Source organism: Eptatretus burgeri, chromosome 1 (assembly GCF_056783735.1).
Source record: "Eptatretus burgeri isolate ZD-2024b chromosome 1, Ebu_testis_v1, whole genome shotgun sequence".
Classification (NCBI taxonomy): domain Eukaryota; kingdom Metazoa; phylum Chordata; class Myxini; order Myxiniformes; family Myxinidae; genus Eptatretus; species Eptatretus burgeri.
Window position 1 is genome coordinate 47,701,798 of NC_140961.1, and position 17,289 is coordinate 47,719,086.

General features: G+C 42.1%; 1 protein-coding gene across 1 annotated transcript in view; it reads right to left on the bottom strand.

Moving 5' to 3' along the window:
- Positions 1-17,289, bottom strand: part of LOC147034421 (uncharacterized) — a 159,963-nt gene that overhangs the window by 7,954 nt on the left and 134,720 nt on the right. Inside the window, exons 7-9 of the mRNA XM_085883141.1 lie at positions 14,167-14,205; positions 13,308-13,376; positions 11,039-11,098 (exon numbers count right to left, since the gene is read on the bottom strand). Coding sequence (XP_085739267.1) covers positions 11,039-11,098; positions 13,308-13,376; positions 14,167-14,205 — 168 coding nt within the window. The remainder of the gene's footprint in view (positions 1-11,038; positions 11,099-13,307; positions 13,377-14,166; positions 14,206-17,289) is intronic.

The window sequence follows — 17,289 nt, forward strand, 5'->3', positions numbered from 1 at the left end:
CCTCTTGAAGCTTTGTGTCAAGCCGGTTGATTAAGTACCAAAAAATCTGACCTATACCGCTGGCCTATAAACCCCATAGGTTGGAGGAGGAAATGCCTCCTTAATTGCCCTGCTTTGTGGAGAGAAAGGCAACATTATAAAGATGGTGTCACTGGTACCCAGAGTGCTCTGGGAAGTGACACCAGTTCCTCCAAATTCAGTGGTTTTGTTTGTCTGAAGTCCATTTTTAGCAGCGTCTCGCGTAGCGAACGCTGCTCATAGAGAGCTCGGCGTTGTTCTTCATCTGCTTGTTCTTATTCTTGTTGTGAAGACAAAACCTTAATCTCTAGGACTCGGCTCTTGTATAAACAAGATCCGGATCTCCTTAAATACTGAGCACATGTACACATCCTCACATAAATGGTGCCTTTTGAGAGCATCTATCATGAACTTTTTAATATATTCGGACATTTGCTTTAAAGTTTCGAAAAGTTCACGTTACTATTTAAAGATTATTCCATTTATCGTATTGTAATTTTGTAAATACATTATTTATTTCGTAAATACACGATATATCGTAAATACGTAAATACATTATGACGGGTTTCGCTATTGGCTTAATCAAGGCACGTGACGAAATATCGAAAGTTGTTGTTGTTAAAAAAAAAAAAAATTTTAGCCGACAAAACCTTTAGGACGCTGCTCTTGGACACATTTGTCCTTGTTTAATAGTGGAACTGCCATTTGTGTTGTTGCTAAAGGGAACAGTGTTGTCCAAAACTGGTGGTGAGATAAAGTTTGAAAATAATGACGATAGTGTACTGCCACAATCAGGTGGTTGCGCATGGTTCTGGCCGATGAAAATCAGACACCACAAACAGATTGGTAGACTCAATATTATCCATTCTATTGCTAACTTCCGGTTCTGAGTTTGCAGCAACGGCAGGATCTCTCAGGGGTCTCTGCCAACTTTCTCAAAGTTAAGTTTCTGGTCGTTATCTGTCTCGTTTTAACTGTTTATTTTCTCACCCACATGTTTGTGTGTGTTGCTAGTTCGGTTTTGTTTCAAAAATCGTGCTATTTTGTGAGTTTTCATCGACCAGGTCTTTCCAGGTTCCTTGAGGCCGAACCATCCTTCCCCTCTTGGTGTACAATCGTTTTTATTTGTATTATCTCCCTATTACCTTCAATTCTTATTTTCCCCACTTTCCCAATGCCCCCATCCCTCCCAACTAAACACTCTGTTGGTTGTCTTAAATTCAAAAGAAAAGACAAAAAAACCCTAACTTTCTCCCTGCATACCCACGAGTCCCGATCCTTCTTCTTCTTTTTCCTCTTACGCCTTCTGGGCACACCATCTTTATTCTACTTGAGCTGACCCACTCTCGCCATTACCTTCATAGATTTCTTCCTACAACCTTCCATTCCCGAATGTTACCTATTATTCAGAAATCCATCAAAAAATAATAATCTCCCTTGTATCCTTTTTATCCATACACCTCTTGTAACCACGTGTCCCTCTACTCTTCCTGATACTTTTCATCGATCCATTAGCTTCACTCTGTGTTTACAATTCCAAATTCACCATACACCTCCACGATTTTACTTCAACCTTCCCTTTTCCGAATGTTACGCAATCCTTATTTTAAATAAATAAATAAATTCACTTTTGACTATACACCTCCCATAGCCACGTGCTTCTCCCACAACCACATGATCTGTTTTCACCCTCTGCGTTTACTGATCCAAATTCACCATTCACCTCACGGTTTTTTCTACAACCTTTCCATCACCTATTCTGATGAAAACTCTCTCCAAAAATAATAACAATAAGAAATATTAATAAAAAATTATAATAATAATAAAAACGATCTCTTATAACGCTTCATCTTCCTCTTTCACACGTGTGGTTCTCATTACTTCATCATAAGGCATTCTATTCCTTTTCTATTTCAACAGACTGCTCTCAATTCGACCTTTCCCTCATACCTTGCCGAAAAAAATCCAATTGTTACAGTGTTTCTTCTCTCCATTCTCTGAATTAGCCTTTATTGCATCCACCAAGAAATGTGTTTAATCGCATCTCTGACCTAAAAAAAATTTAAAACCCCACTTTGCTATGAATGTTCAATTTCCATCAACCATTCTTTTTTCCAACTTCAGTGCTAACTCACCCCTCTCACTCCTCACTCTCAAAACAACCACACACTCTTCTCCCTCCAAGGTTCCCTCTCACCTTCCTCAAAAACTCCCCCCTCACCCTTCACCCCCTCAAAGTTGCCCCCATCACATCCACAAAGCTGCCTTCTGCCCCTCTTGCCCATCCTCTCCCCCAGCACCACAGAGCCTTTTATTCTCCTTATCCGGCACCCTCCCCTAGTTATTCTGCAATCGCCCACACTCTTTCAACAACTCTCCTTACCTCTCCCCCCCTCCTCCCTTGTCCTACCCTCCCCCTCCCCTCCCATCCCCTGCACCCAAAGCCTCCTCCCTCCCTCTTCATTGACAATGTGGACCTCAAATATTTGGGGCCTTCGCTCAAATCTTACAGATATTTCCATACAGGTTGCCACTGACAAACGAGACATAATATGCCAAACAGAAACGTTCCTCATCAAGATGTCTCTGACTCCCAAGTATCTCTCCCTGGTTACTCCCTCCTCCGGTTTGACAGACCAGAGCCTCGTCCTGGTGGAGACTCTATTCTTCATCAAAGACTCTATTCCTCACTCTCGATGCACTGCACTCACTCTCCCACACCCCCAGGAATACCTCTGGCTACAGCTTCCCCTCCACTCCCACCTCATGTTTATATGTGTGCTGTACCGTCCACCAAACAGTGATGACTCCATCTACACCTCACTATCTGAAAACATGGACAAACTTCTATCTTCTTATCCAAACTCTCTCTTACTCATATGTGGTGACTTCAATTGTCATCATGCCAGTTGGATAGGTGTGGGTACCTCTCTGACCTGTCATGGCACCTCAGCAAAAGCTTTCTGCGACTCATTAGGACTGACTCAATTGGTCAATTTCCTGACCCGGATCTCCACCAATGTTACTCCATCTCTTCTGGATCTGATTTTGACAAATTTTCCTGAAAATACCTGTTCTTCCTCCGCTCCAATTGGTTCTTCTGAGCACGTGCTTGTCAAATTGGACATCTCTCTGGCTATTATCAGAGAACCACCTCACCACCGTCGAGTCCGGAATTTCACTCAAACCGACTGGCAGGGTCTCCAAGCAGCCCTCAAACTTCGAGACTGGTCTCCCATCGCTAAGTTCTCCAACATCAACTCATCCTGGGAATTCTTTCAAAGAAACTTACTCTCCCTCATGCACAGATTTATCCCCTCTCATCTTCAGTTGCCCTACCCTTCCTCCAGCCCATGGTTCACTGAAGCTTGTGGCGAGGCAGTTGTCCTGAAACAACTTGCCTTTGCCTCATGGAAAGCAAACCCAACTGAGGGTAATCTCAGTTCCTTCCATAAAGCTCAAAACAAGTGTGTATCTACCCTCAGGAGAACCAGAAAACACCATCTTTCTAATCTCAAGTCTGAACTCTCAAACCTCTCTCCCTTTTCTAACCTCTCTCCCATCTTTCCAACTCTCAAACCTCTCTCTCTCTCTTCCAAATCCTGGTGGCATCGAATGAAATATGTTTCTGCTGTATGTTCCCCCTCCATACGCTCCCTTACCTCAAATGTCCGCACTGCTGATACCACACGTGTAAAGGCTGAATGCCTAAACTCGGTGTTAGCATCGAAATTTTGTGTCCAAGACCCATCGCTTTCTGTACCCACCTTACCTAATCACACCCAACGGTGCCTGGACTATGTGTCCTTTTCGTCTGACAAAGTGGAGAGCTTGCTGACAAACCTCAACTCAGATTCTGCAACCGGTCCAGACGGAATCAGGCCACGTGTCCCAAAAATCTGCTCCTCCTCTTGCTCACCCTCTCTTTGTTCAATTTACCCTCTCATTTGCTCAAGGTTATCTGCCATCTGCTTGGAAATCAGCAACATTACAACCGTGCATAAAAAAGTGCAAAAACAGATCCCTGCAACTACAGACCAATCAACCTTCTCTCAATCGTCAGCAAGGTTATGGAATCCATCATCGCCTCAGACATTAAATCCTTCCTCTTCTCCAATGGCTTGATTTCCAATCATCAATTTGGTTTCAGACCAGGTCACTCTTCCCTGGATATGCTGCTTCTGCTCTCCAACAAGGGATGGAGGTCCTCAATGCCAGACATGAAATAAGTCATATCCCGAGACATATCGCGTGCTTTTGACACGGTCTGGCACCCTGCCCTGCTCACCAAACTCTCTTCCTATGGTATCCAAGGCCATCTCCATTCATGGCTCGCAGACTTCCTTTCCTGTCGCAGTCAACGTGTGCCCCGAAATGGAGTTCTTTCATCCCGCTTCCTGCCCAGGCTGGAGTTCCTCAAGGCAGTGTTCTGGGCCCTGTTCTATTTCTGGTTTTCATCAATGATCTCTCCGACTGGAAATTTCTCTTTATTTCTTTGCTGATGACTCCACCCTATGCTGTACCACCTGTCATCCCTGAGACCGACAAGCAGCAGCTTCTTCGCTCACTGCAGACCTTGGTAAAATCACAAAATGGTCTAACAATTGGAACATGTCTTTCAATTTGGACAAATCCACACTCTCACTTTGTCTCTCCGAAAGGATCGTTTAGACCCCCCCACCCCACCCCCCATCTACTTTCTCAACAATCCTCTGGAAGAAGTCCTTTCTTTCAAGTTTCTGGGTCTCACAATCTGCCATGATCTTTCCTGGGAAAGCCACATTTCCAACCTGGCCTCCAAAGCCAGTCGCCGACTGGAAATTCTCCGTCGTGCAAAGTCCTTCCTTGGCCCACCTGAGCTCCTGACCACATACAAAGCTTTCGTCCGCAGCCTGATGGAGTACTGCTCTCCCCTCTGGGCTGGTGCTCCTGCCTCCCACCTTTCTCAGCTTCACACTGTGGAAACCAAGGTATCTCGGATAATAAGCATCTCCTGCGATGAGGCTGAGTCTTTGGGCCTCTCACCGCAAGCAGGTCAGTGGTCTTTCTGTCTTCTACCGTCTCACCTCTCTGATCTCGCACCCCCTGCTCTGTCTGCGATTTGTCCCCACCATATTTCTGCAGCGTGCTCAAGGTCCACCAACAACCCCCTTCTGGTAAAACTACCAAAATCACGAATCACTGCTCACCTTCACACTTTCATTCCTCTTTTTTCCCACCTTTGGAATAAACTCCCTCACTCAGTTCAATCCTATTCCTCCCTCCAGGCCTTCAAAACAGCTGTTCATCACCACCTCTTATCCCCCCATCCAAATCCTCGATCTTTTCTACTGCCGTTAATCCACCCCAAACCCACCTCCTTCAAATTCCCTGCTTTCCTTCCTGAAAGTCCCTGTAATATCCATCTTGTATACCACATGTTCCCTGCCCCATCCCTCTCCCTTCTACAGATCTCCTAATGACTCTGTTCCCCACCGTTTTGTTCTTCCCATTCCCGCCCCTCTTGTCTCATGCCCCCCTTGCTGTGCATTGTGTGTTACCTCTCATATGAGCCTCGACAAGGTAGACAAAAACAACAACAAAAAAACTTTGCACTTCCTGTTTTTCATCATCCACCTCCACTACTACATCCTCAGAAAATGATGTCCATTACCTCACTCATTCACTGTTGTCCACCATCACAAGTTTAAGTTCTTTGCCAAGCTTCATGCTTTTGTTTCCCTTTTCCCCAATCTGTGGAATTGGGGACAGTGGGGTACATGGAGATTGGCAGGACTGAAAGGCAGCTTAGGTATTGATTGGTATTTATGGACACGTTTAGTGATTATGTTGTCTTTGAGAGGGTCTCGTCAAAAGGTGAATGTGCTGTCTGTGTTTATTCATCCCTCGCCCTACAACCATGCTCGCACTGCACACCAAAACCCAAGAAATATATGTTTTTCTTTGTAACTAAGAATAATTACAATGTATATTTTTGTCGTACTCTCGAATACATGACTATTTCTAACCACTGACTCACTGACTGATATTAAAGATTGGTATCTTCCGGGTGATGTAGAAAGCTGAAATTTTGCGTGCTGATGAACATTGAAGTCGATACACCAGGGAAAAAAAATAATCACAGAATCATCGGACAACATCTATAAATGAAAATATAAATAAATGAAATAAAACATGAAAAAAAATGGAGGTGAGTCACCTGAGACAATGGGGAAGCATGGTAATTTTGTGTGCCAACAGACATCAAAGCCAATATAACAGAAAGAAATCACAGACCATTGGAAATGATGCGTAAATGAAAATATAATATACAAATGAAAAAAAACAGAAAATAAATAAATGAAAAATCAAATGCAGCCGAGCGACCCGAGACAATGGGAAAACACAGTTCATATGCTTACACAATGTGTAAGCACACCCCACTCGTATATATAAAGCTCATTTTAACCACTGACTCACTGACTGATATTAACGTTCATTACTTTCCAGGTGACGTAGAAAGCTGAAATTTTGCTTCCCAATGGACATTGAAGCCGGTACACCGGAAAAAATTCATAGAATGGTCGGAAAGCATCCATAAATGAAAATATGAATAAATTAAAAAAGAAAAAGAGCAATCAGAGATTGCAAACCCTCACCAGGACTTCTTTTGAGTGGTGTATATTTTATAGGTTTTAGGGTGTCAATGCAAATTTCTCCAAAATTAGCATAATGGGTTTGAGGGTGATAAAATAATAATAATTAAAAAAAAATGTTGCCAATTACACTTGATTGAAAAGTAAATGTATTGTTGGAAACCTTGAATGGAAAATGTACTCAAATATGGCATGATTATTACAATTGTATGTGCGCGAACATGTATTTATTTTAAATATATATTTGCATTATAAATGACCATCTTTCTTCTGTATTGAAAGATGATCAATCTGCCGAGTAAAGGAGCCCAAAACAGATTGACCATTCAAGTAATCTTTAATCATTATTCAGTATAATGGAATTACTGATTGTTACAGCAGGTGCGCTGTATACAATTGCACCGAGTTTGAAATGTCCCCGGCGTCGTCTACCACGTCTCTGGTGGGTCCGGTGTCCCCCCCCGCCCCCCAACGTGCCTCAAGACAGCCAATGATGGCCGTCAGGTAGATGCAGTGTGTAACCTCGACAGAAATGGCGACAATTGACGGAAATACCCGAGTATTTCAATGGAAATTTTTGAAACTAACGTGTTATATATGTGAAAACCATTTTATTTATTGCTTGACAGAAAAAAAAAATGAAGAAACGTGCCCCTCATGTATGAACGAACGAACGAAAGACGTCACTTCCGCCCACCATCGCATTTCGCGCCGATCACCGAATGCTGAAAGCTAAGTTCTTCTTATGCTATCATTCTTTTGCGGTCCCCTGCCATGCTGTATCGAACTATTTCATTCCTTCTGTTATATATAAAGGTGTTTATCACAATAATAACAAGATTTTTACATTTCAAAACATTAAGTACGCTTTTTAATTGTTTTTCAACTGAAAAAGCATAAATTGCATATTTTAACATTAGTGTACTCATTTGCTTCACCACACGCGCTGTATTGAAGGATTTCACTTGTTTGAATTTATTCTGTTTATTAAGGGAAATTTCAAATATAAATAATTTATATGGTGTCTGAAAGTCTGGTTGAAAATATTATTTTAGCTAAAATGGAATGTTGGTTCAAGGAGATATCCAGATGTTTTTTTTACACTTTTATCAGCTTCAGATTATATATTGTTCCCTAGCTTTTTCAATGCGGGCTGACCTTCTGACATCCATACCACGGGACCATGTGTAATCCATCCAAGTACCCAAAGGGCTGCAGTCTTGAAGTCATTCTGTGCCGAGGGTGAACTCACCCCTCTGATTCCTGAATATTATATTCCTGAGCCCTTCAAAATTAAGCTGTATACTGCACAAAAGCTGTAAGTGATCTTCACTTTGAACCCTCAACCTGACAGCTGTGGTACCAGCATGTGGGGGAAGAAAAACAGACGTCTCACTAAATACTACTTAAAAACGCAATATTTCCATGTATTTTAGAATTTAGAGGAAAACTGTGTTGCTTATTGAAGCACCTCTGAAATTCTCCATATCGATGTTTGTGTTTGTTTGTATTTGTTTATGTTTGTTTTTCAAAAATGACTCAAATGTACAGAAGGAATTGAGAATTTCTTCGACAAGGGTAAATCCAATATGGCTGCCAAACCATGTGACCTATGACATCATATGTGTGACCCCTTTTGTTCCTGATGGATAAGCAGTCATATGTGTAAACTTTCACCTCAATCTGTTCAACCATTACAGAGAAGATGATTTTTGAAGGTTTAAAAAAAAACCAAAAACAATATGGCTGCCGAACCACGTGACCAATGACGTCATCGATTGTTTTTCTCTGTGGGCCAATTTATCCTGAGATGACCCTCAAATATTTTCAGTGATTAGATGTAGCGTTCTACATTTGCAATTGTGACATCATAATGAAGGTACCTATGATGTCATTAAAAAAAATCACTCTCATTCCCCATGAGGAGTACTTGCTGTGTACTATGTTTGACAGTTTTCCTTGGTGCGGTTTCAGAGGTCCAAAGTTTTTCCCTTTTTCCAACATGGCTGCTTCACCGTGTGACCTATGACATCATAATTATCATTATAACATTCTACATAAGTAGTCACTCCTTTGGTGAAAATTTTGTTTCAATCCGCCAAGCGTTGCGGAGAAAAACACAAGTTCTGTGCAGGCAAACAAACACACAAATACATGGACCAAATGCAATACCCTCGCCGAAGGAGAGGGTAATCAGACACAGGTGGAGGCCATTCAGGCCATCATGCCTGCACCACATCATCAGCACACCAATTTATCCATCCATCCATTGAGACCATATTCTGTGCGGAGCGTTGGTGCTGCCTCAGCAGTCTCCTTGGCTATTGGGCACAATCCTGGACGGGTCGCCACTCCAACACAGGATACTAGCAATCATTTCACCAACCTCAGAAGGATGACAGGCAGAGTCAACCCACCTGGTATTAAATTAACAGCTGAGAGGGATTTGAACTCAGGATCCTAGGATTCCAAGCCCACCACCCTAACCATTAAGCCAACACCAGGCATACAACAATTTATCAACCCCCGATCAAAATAAGAAAATGCCAAAAATTTTATTTTTTTATTTCATGCTTTTTGCATTTTATTTAAAAATTTTCTTCCAGGGGAGGGGGCATGGGCTTGGGTAAAAAACAAACAACACCCCTTGACGAGACCCCCCACCAACAGCATTCTGTACACATGCACACAATCAATCATCAATCTTCAAGCTACCTAAAAGTCCTCCCAACATCCCTCTACCCCTCTACCTCTAAAACTTCCAGTTACGTATCTAATTCCAATTTAAACTTATCTTCTTTGTCCACACTCTGCTGCCATTATCTTTCCAGGGAGACCATTCCATGCATTAACAACTCTGTGAGTAAAAGTCCCCTGCCTTGCTACCATCTTAACTCTCCTCTTCTTTACTCTCAGGCTATGGGCCCTGGTCCTATCACCGTCTACTCTGTTGAATAATTCATCTGCACATATTTTGTCTACACCTTTCATTATCTTAAACGTCTCTATCATATCCCCTCATAACCACCTCCGTTCTCATGTGTAAAGCCCTGTCTCCTTCAGCCGCTCCTCATAGCTGAGTCTAGCTAGGCTCGGAATCAATCTAGTAGGCCTGCGCTGAATCCTCGCTACGGCATCTACTCATATGACCTTCCTGAGTTGTGGTGCCCAAAACTGCACACAATATTCTAAATGTGGCCTCACTAAATTCCTGCACAATGTTAACACCACCTCTTTTGATTTATAAATGACCCCTTCGGAATACAACCTAAAACCCTCTTTGCTTCACCTACATCTGCCTGGCACTGTGCTGCCTGCTTACCTCCCATATGTCTTACCACCCCCGATCCTTCTCCTGTGTGACATACTCCAAAATTACCCCTTGCATCATGCAATCTCTATTTTCATTATTCTTTCCCATCCCCAACACCTTACACTTGATCAGGTTAAATTCCATCTGCCAACCTTTCGCCCAATCTATGCAAGTATCAATACTTTCCTGAATCTGATCACCACCCTCTCTGCTATCCACCTTAGCTGCTTAATGGTTCATGTAAGGATGTAAAGTATAAAAATAGGGGCAATACCCCTGGGTGTTCACCTGGTAGAATAATGATATTGAGCAGGAAGTCAATGTGGGACAGAATCATCAAAATTTACCAGTGAACCAATGTTATAGCAAATACCTTTTTTGTACACTTTCGTGACCTCGTGACCTTGACCCTGACCTCGAATCCGGGGAAAAAATATGTCGTTGGGTATCACTCATCGACCTCTACCCACATACCAAATTTCATCAATATCGGAAGTAAAAAGTTTTCTTTGTACCGGGAGGTGTTTTTGACCATCTTCCAGGTTATGTGGCGGCCAAACGGGATGGAAATTCAAAAATCTGTCCGGTTAGATACAAGATAATATTTTTTACTATCATAATCAATAAACAGTTGCCGAATATCTTGTAGAATGGCAGACTAGATAGGTTTTGAAAATGGCGATTTTTATAACTTACGTGACCTCGTCCCTGACCTTGAACCCAGACAAAAGTTATATCTTTGTGCAACACTCATCGACCTCGACCCACATACTAAGTTTCATCAAGATCGGAAAGAAAAATTGTTGACGGACGTACAGACATTTGGTCCGGCTTTATTAGGTCATCTCGGTAGAGATGACCTAATAAACGATGATTGATTATATATCGCAATTGTCACTTTTTGAAATTTTAATGTTAATTTCACTTAAACAACCATTTTGAAGAATAATGTGCAATGAGCGGCTGTTTCATCCTGCAGAAAAATGGTTTTAAAGTTTGAATTTTAAGGAATGTGACAATCAGCTTTTGGTGATACGTCATTGGTGAGAATGTCAACAAATGAGATTCTCACCTTCTGGCTTTTCAGCACTGATGTGGGCACAATGATCGAGACTAAATTTTACAGCTGCCACTGTGTCACATCAACGTGATTTAGTGGACCAAAGTGGGCAAAGTGGGAGAGAGAGAGAGAGAGGGAGAGCAGTGAAAAACATTGATCATCTATAAACAACAAAGATGGAAATTTAAGATGTTTACACTGAAATTGTTGTTAAACAACCATACATTTACAAGCAAAAGATATTGACTAAACAAGAAATGCCATCAAGGTAAACTTTATAATCAAAGAATCATACTATACAGCTCTGCAAAAAATTAAGAGACCACTGCAAAATTATCAGTTTTTCTGGTTTTAGTATTTATAGGAATGTGTTTGAGTAAAGTGAACATTTTTGTTTTATTCTATAAACTACTGACAACATTTCTCTCAAATTCCGAATAAAAATTGTCATTTAGAGCATTTATTTGCAGAAAATAACAACAAAGATTTCGTGTTTTTAGACCTCAAATAATACAAACAAAACAAGTTCATATTCATTTTTAAACAACACAATACTAATGTTTTAACTTAGGAAGAGTTCAGAAATCAATATTTTGTGGAATAACCCTGATTTTCAATCACAGCTTTCATGCATCATGGCATGCTCTCCACCAGTCTTTCACATTGCTGATGGGTGACTTTATGCCACTTCTGGTGCAAACATTCAAGCAGCTCGGCTTTATTTGATGGGTTGTGACCATCCATCTTCCTCTTGATCACATTCCAGAGGTTTTCAAAGGGGTTCAGGTCTGGAGATTGGGCTGGCCATGACAGGGTCTTGATCTGATGGTCCTCACACCTTGATTGACTTGGCTGTGTGGCATGGAGCATTGTACTGCTGGAAAAACCAATCCACAGAGTTGAGGAACATTGTCAGAGCAGAAGGAAGCAAGTGTTCTTCCAGAACAACCTTGTACGTGGCTTGATTCATGAGTCATTCACAAAGACAAATCTGCCCGATTCCAGCCTTGCTGAAGCACCCCCCAGATCATCACTGATCCTCCACCAAATTTCACAGAGGGTGCGAGACACTGTGGCTTGTAGGCCTCTCCAGGTCTCCGTCTAACCATTAGACGACCAGGTGTTGGGCAAAGCTGAAAATTGGACTCATCAGAGAAGATGACCTTACTTGCAGAAAATTGTCGGGTGCCGCAGCATGGAGTACACCCTTTCTCCGAAGGCCAGGTACTCAACCGAACTCTGACCCCCAGCTTGTCTCTCTCCTTGGCTGTGAGGGTCCAGTCCTCTACATCTATGGTCCAATCCTTATGGTCTTTTGCAAATCTCAGTCTGGCTCTTCTTTGCTTCTCATTGATGAAGGGCTTTTTCCAGCTTTGCACGACTTCAGCCCTGCCCCTAGGAGCCTGTTTTGAACCGTCCTCGCCGTGCACTTCACCCCAGCTGCCGTTTGCCATTCTTTTTGTAGGCCACTTGATGTCATCCTACGGTTGTTGAGTGACATTCAAATGAGTTGGTGGTCATCCCGGTCAGTGGAAAGTCGTTTTCGCCCTCTGCCAGCCTGTAGCTTTGTTGTCCCCAATGTCTGCTGCTTGACCTTGTTCTTATGAACAGCCGTCTTTGAAATTTTAAGGATAGAAGCAACGTGACGCTCACTGTATCCCTCTGCAGTAAAGCCAGATTTGAACCCTTCTTTTTCTCACTCAAAACTTTTCTTGTCAACTCTTTTGGCATGGTCAATAGTTATTTTTTTTGTTTCCAATTACTTTTGAGGTACTACGAGAACTGTTTTTGCCATTCAGCTGGTCCTATTGCAAGAGGATAGTGATGACCACAGCAGTGGTTTTTATACTTTTCCTTGTTAAATAAGATTCGGTTCAGGTGATTACCTAATCAGTACCTCACTAAGTAGAATGAAGTGTGCCTGTGTTGGAATTCAACAGACACTGGAATGGAATGGCTGCCATACATGTCAAGATGCTGATTTAAATTTTTTTGGTGTGGTCGCTTATTTTTTTCCAGAGCTGTATATAAGTTTAGAAGTGTGTGTGTGTGTGTGTGTGTGTGTGTGTGTGTGTGTGTGTGTGTGTGTGTGTGTGTGTGTGTGGGTGTGTGTGTGTGTGTGTGTGTGTGTGTATACCACTCAAAAGGCGGGGGACCAAGAGCATCAGCTCCTTGTTGGTATAGTTTTAAAAACTATTTATGATTAGCGTTGTTGGTGAGCATTGGTAATAAGTTTTAAGTTAAATGTATAATTACATCGAGTGAAAGAAAATAGATTTACCATTGACATCTTTTTTCTTCTTCCTCAAACATTCGTCCGTGTCATTGAAGCACTGTATGTATGTGCATTCTGAAGAACATCACAGTGTAGCATATGAGAAAACAGGTCATTCATATTGTTTAACTCTTCACTTACTATCCAAGTTGGTGTCTATTATGTTTTTTTTCTTTTCTGAGATGGATTTTTTTTATGCATTCCAACATCATATCTGATTCGGAGGGACAGAATATGGTGAAAAAGTTAACGGACATGGCAAGACCTACCCTTCATCTTGACATATCAACACGATATTTAAAAATACTTTAGATCAAGTTATATATTTGATTCATTTCACGATTTTTGCTTTTTCACTATTACAAATTAGTCGACTCACAAAATATAACACATATGCTCCGAGATCATTTGAATTCATGATTCATGTACAAAGTGTCAGTTCTGCTGAAGCAGTTTCATGGCAAGGGTTACAATCCTGGATGGTTCACAACTCCAACATAGGAAGTCAGAGCAGAAATTTGTAATTTTTTCAGGGTGCCGGCGATAGCTCAGCAACTCTTCACGAAGGACATCGTGGGATCTTTAATGGTCACCAACCCATGCCGGTAGATGGAACGCCCGTTTGACATCCATTCGAGGGACAGGACATCATTGATTGATGGTGGTTGATCATTACAAAATTAACGAAATTTGATTATGTATTGGATTTAATATTTGAGCAAATCTTACCATTCTACAATCTTTCTAAACATCAGTAAATAATAGTAAAAACATCAGTAAATTCACACAAAGCCTCAAAACATATGCAGGAACCTGAGAACTCAATTTATGTATGTAACTAATCGCTTCAAAGTAATGAACTTACCAAGGGCCATATCCCCCAAATCTTTTCTTTGTAATCGAGCTGAAAAATACAACATATAGAAACGTATTGGAACACAACCACTGAAAGTAAAACTTTGTTCTGAATATGGTTGTTCTGAAAAAAAAAGAAGAAAATTTTAAATATGAAGATATATAAAGAAATGAATAAATAAATAAATGATCAGGTCTTTTCCAAAACATAAATTATATATCAGTTGTTCAAAAAGTTACATACATGAACAAGATACTCACACAGTCCAAGACATGCCAACTTTTTTTTGTTTTTCAGTATAGAAGTCTATATGATTGGGAAGAATATATATATATATATATATATATATATATATATATATATATATATATATATATATATATATATATATATATATATATATATATATATATATATATATATATATATATTGTTACGGATCTGGAATCCATTTGCATTCAACATACAGATGTCCCAAAAGTCAGTTATGTCGTTTAGTATGTGTGTTGTCAGATCACCTTCTTTTTGTCTCGTGGGAGAATCAAAGGCGTGCGTTTCGATTTCTTTTTAGTTAGGTTATTAAATATTTACATCCAACGAACCCTCCAACAACCATTCCATCTGCATAACCCCTTGGCCCATCATGATCCACCACCAACCAGCTGCCTTGTCACACCTTGATGTGGCAAGGCAAGATCTCGTGGTTCCGGTTCCTTGGCTCCCACGAATGTTGTAACTCTTTCACGACAACCTTTGCAACATTGATAGTGTTACTCGTCAAGTAGGAACCCGCGTGGAAGAGTGGCTGGGGTTTCCCGGTAGGGGCCGTTGCAGCGTTGATACTGTTACTCGTCAAGTATGAACCCGCGTGGAAGAGTGGCTGGGGTTTCCCGGCAGGGACCAAGGCCCCGCCCCGGAAAGGTATGCCGTGGGACCCTGTCCAATCAAAGGTAGACGGCGAGGTGTGTTCACCAAGGCCCCAACCCGCTGAGGGAGGTCCATAAATTCCCGAGCACTCTGAGGCAGGGGTCTTTTGGGGGTCTTCGAGAGTCTTTTGGGGGTCTTGAAGAGTTTTGTAGGGTTTTTGCTGTCAGAAAAGGGGTTTTTGCTGTTACGAAGTTCGTCGAGGCGGCGAACGCGTCTCTGCTGGCCCTCCACAAGGAAAGAGTGACCCCGACCCCCCCTCCGTGGATCCCGCTACTCACCACCCGAGCTCCGCCACGAACCTCGAGTCCCACGCTTGCGACTGGGACCAAACCAGCGACCATTGTCGGGTGCCGCAGCACTGAGTAACCCCTTTCTCCGACGGCCAGGTACTCAACCGAACTCTGACCCCCAGCTTGTCTCTCTCCTCGGCTGCGAGGGTCCAATAAAGAACTCTGGGTTTATTTTCATTTTGTGTGTGTGTCTGCGTGTGGGCCCGTCTTTAAGTAGAACTGAATAAGTGTTTTTGGATCATTGTAAATACTTCTTGCATATTCGCATTAAGTCTTGCTTTGTCTTCATTTACTGTAAATAAAACCTGTTAGAAATGTTCCCAGTTTGTTTCCGTCCCTTCTTGCATTGGTCCAGCATGGTTCGCATCTGAGTTTAGGCGGGGTTTTATCCCCAATGATCCGTTCATTCCAGCCGGCACGGCTTTGGCAGTTTCTGCTCTGCTGCAATCGAACCGGAGTTGGTAGTCGGTAGTTGGAACTGTACCGCAGTCGGAAGAGTGACCCAGCTCGAGCAAGACGTGCCGAGGGCATGGTTTCCCCGGTCGTCGAAATCGCGCAGTTAATTAGGTAAATTGGTTATAGACAAATAAACCCTATGCTACGCGGTTGAAATATTGGCGACCACGGTCAGTTAAATGACCCGCCGGCTCGTGGAGTTATCCGAGCGACGGCCTACAATTCCAGAGAGTCTTGTGGGAGACGACGCAAGCTTTCCCCACCTCGTGGACGTTCTCGCCACCGACACACGGCCCACAACAATATACATATATATATATATATATATATATATATATATATATATATATATATATATATATATACAGTATATGCATATACATGTGTATGTATGTATATATTTAACAAAGACCCACTCACATCTCTCACCTGTGAATGGAGGGAATAACCTATTAGCCCTCACGTAATCAATTAAACTCATGTGGCTCGGTTTATATAAATAAATTGACTTCTCCAGTGCACTTCCAGCCAAAGAAGCTGCATAAAGCAACCATGAAAGGCTACCAAGGTAAGCTCCTTGCTGTTTCAAACCCTTCTCAGAGGTCCTCTACAGCTGTAAAGACGTACATGCATAAGAATCCCAATGCTACACACACCCTCAAGCTGCCAGACCAGTTTCATCGCTTGTTGGTGAATCATCAGTGACAACACAAACAGAAACATGCACCACTGAGGCTCCTAAGCATGTACCACATGCAAATGTCAAAAACAGTCAACATATAAATGAAAAACGAAGACCCACCCACAACTCTCACTCATGAATTGAGGGAATAACCAATTAGCTCTCACCTAATCAATTAAACCCATTCTGGGAAGGGTTTGAAACAGCAAAGGGTTTACCTTGGGTAGCCTTGCATAGTTGCTTTATGCAGCTTCTTTGGCCTTCCCTTTCCGCACCCCTCCTCGCTCGCCCCTCCTCCTTACTCCGCTACTCCCCCTTAATATTCCTGTCAGCGAATTGACGGGTTGTATTTGCTAATATCTATAACTAACACGTTAATGTGTGTGTGTGTTTTCATAAAAAGCACAACATATTCTCCATGCTGAATTCCCTACCCCCACCTCTCTCTCTCTCTCTCTCTCTCTCTCTCTCTCTCTCTCTCTCTCTCTCTCTCTCTCCCTCTCTCGCAATCTCTCTCGCAATCTCTCTCGCAATCTCGCAATCTCTCTCGCAATCTCTCTCGCAATCTCTCTCGCAATCTCTCTCGCAATCTCTCTGTATATATATATATATATCTCTCTCTCTCTCTCTCTCTCTCTCTCTCTCTCTCTCTCTCTCTCTCTCTCTCTCTCTCTCTCTCTCTCTCTCTCTCTCTCTCTCTCTCTCTCTCTCTCTCTCTCTCTCGCAATCTCTCTCGCAATATCTCTCGCAATATCTCTCGCAATATCTCTCGCAATA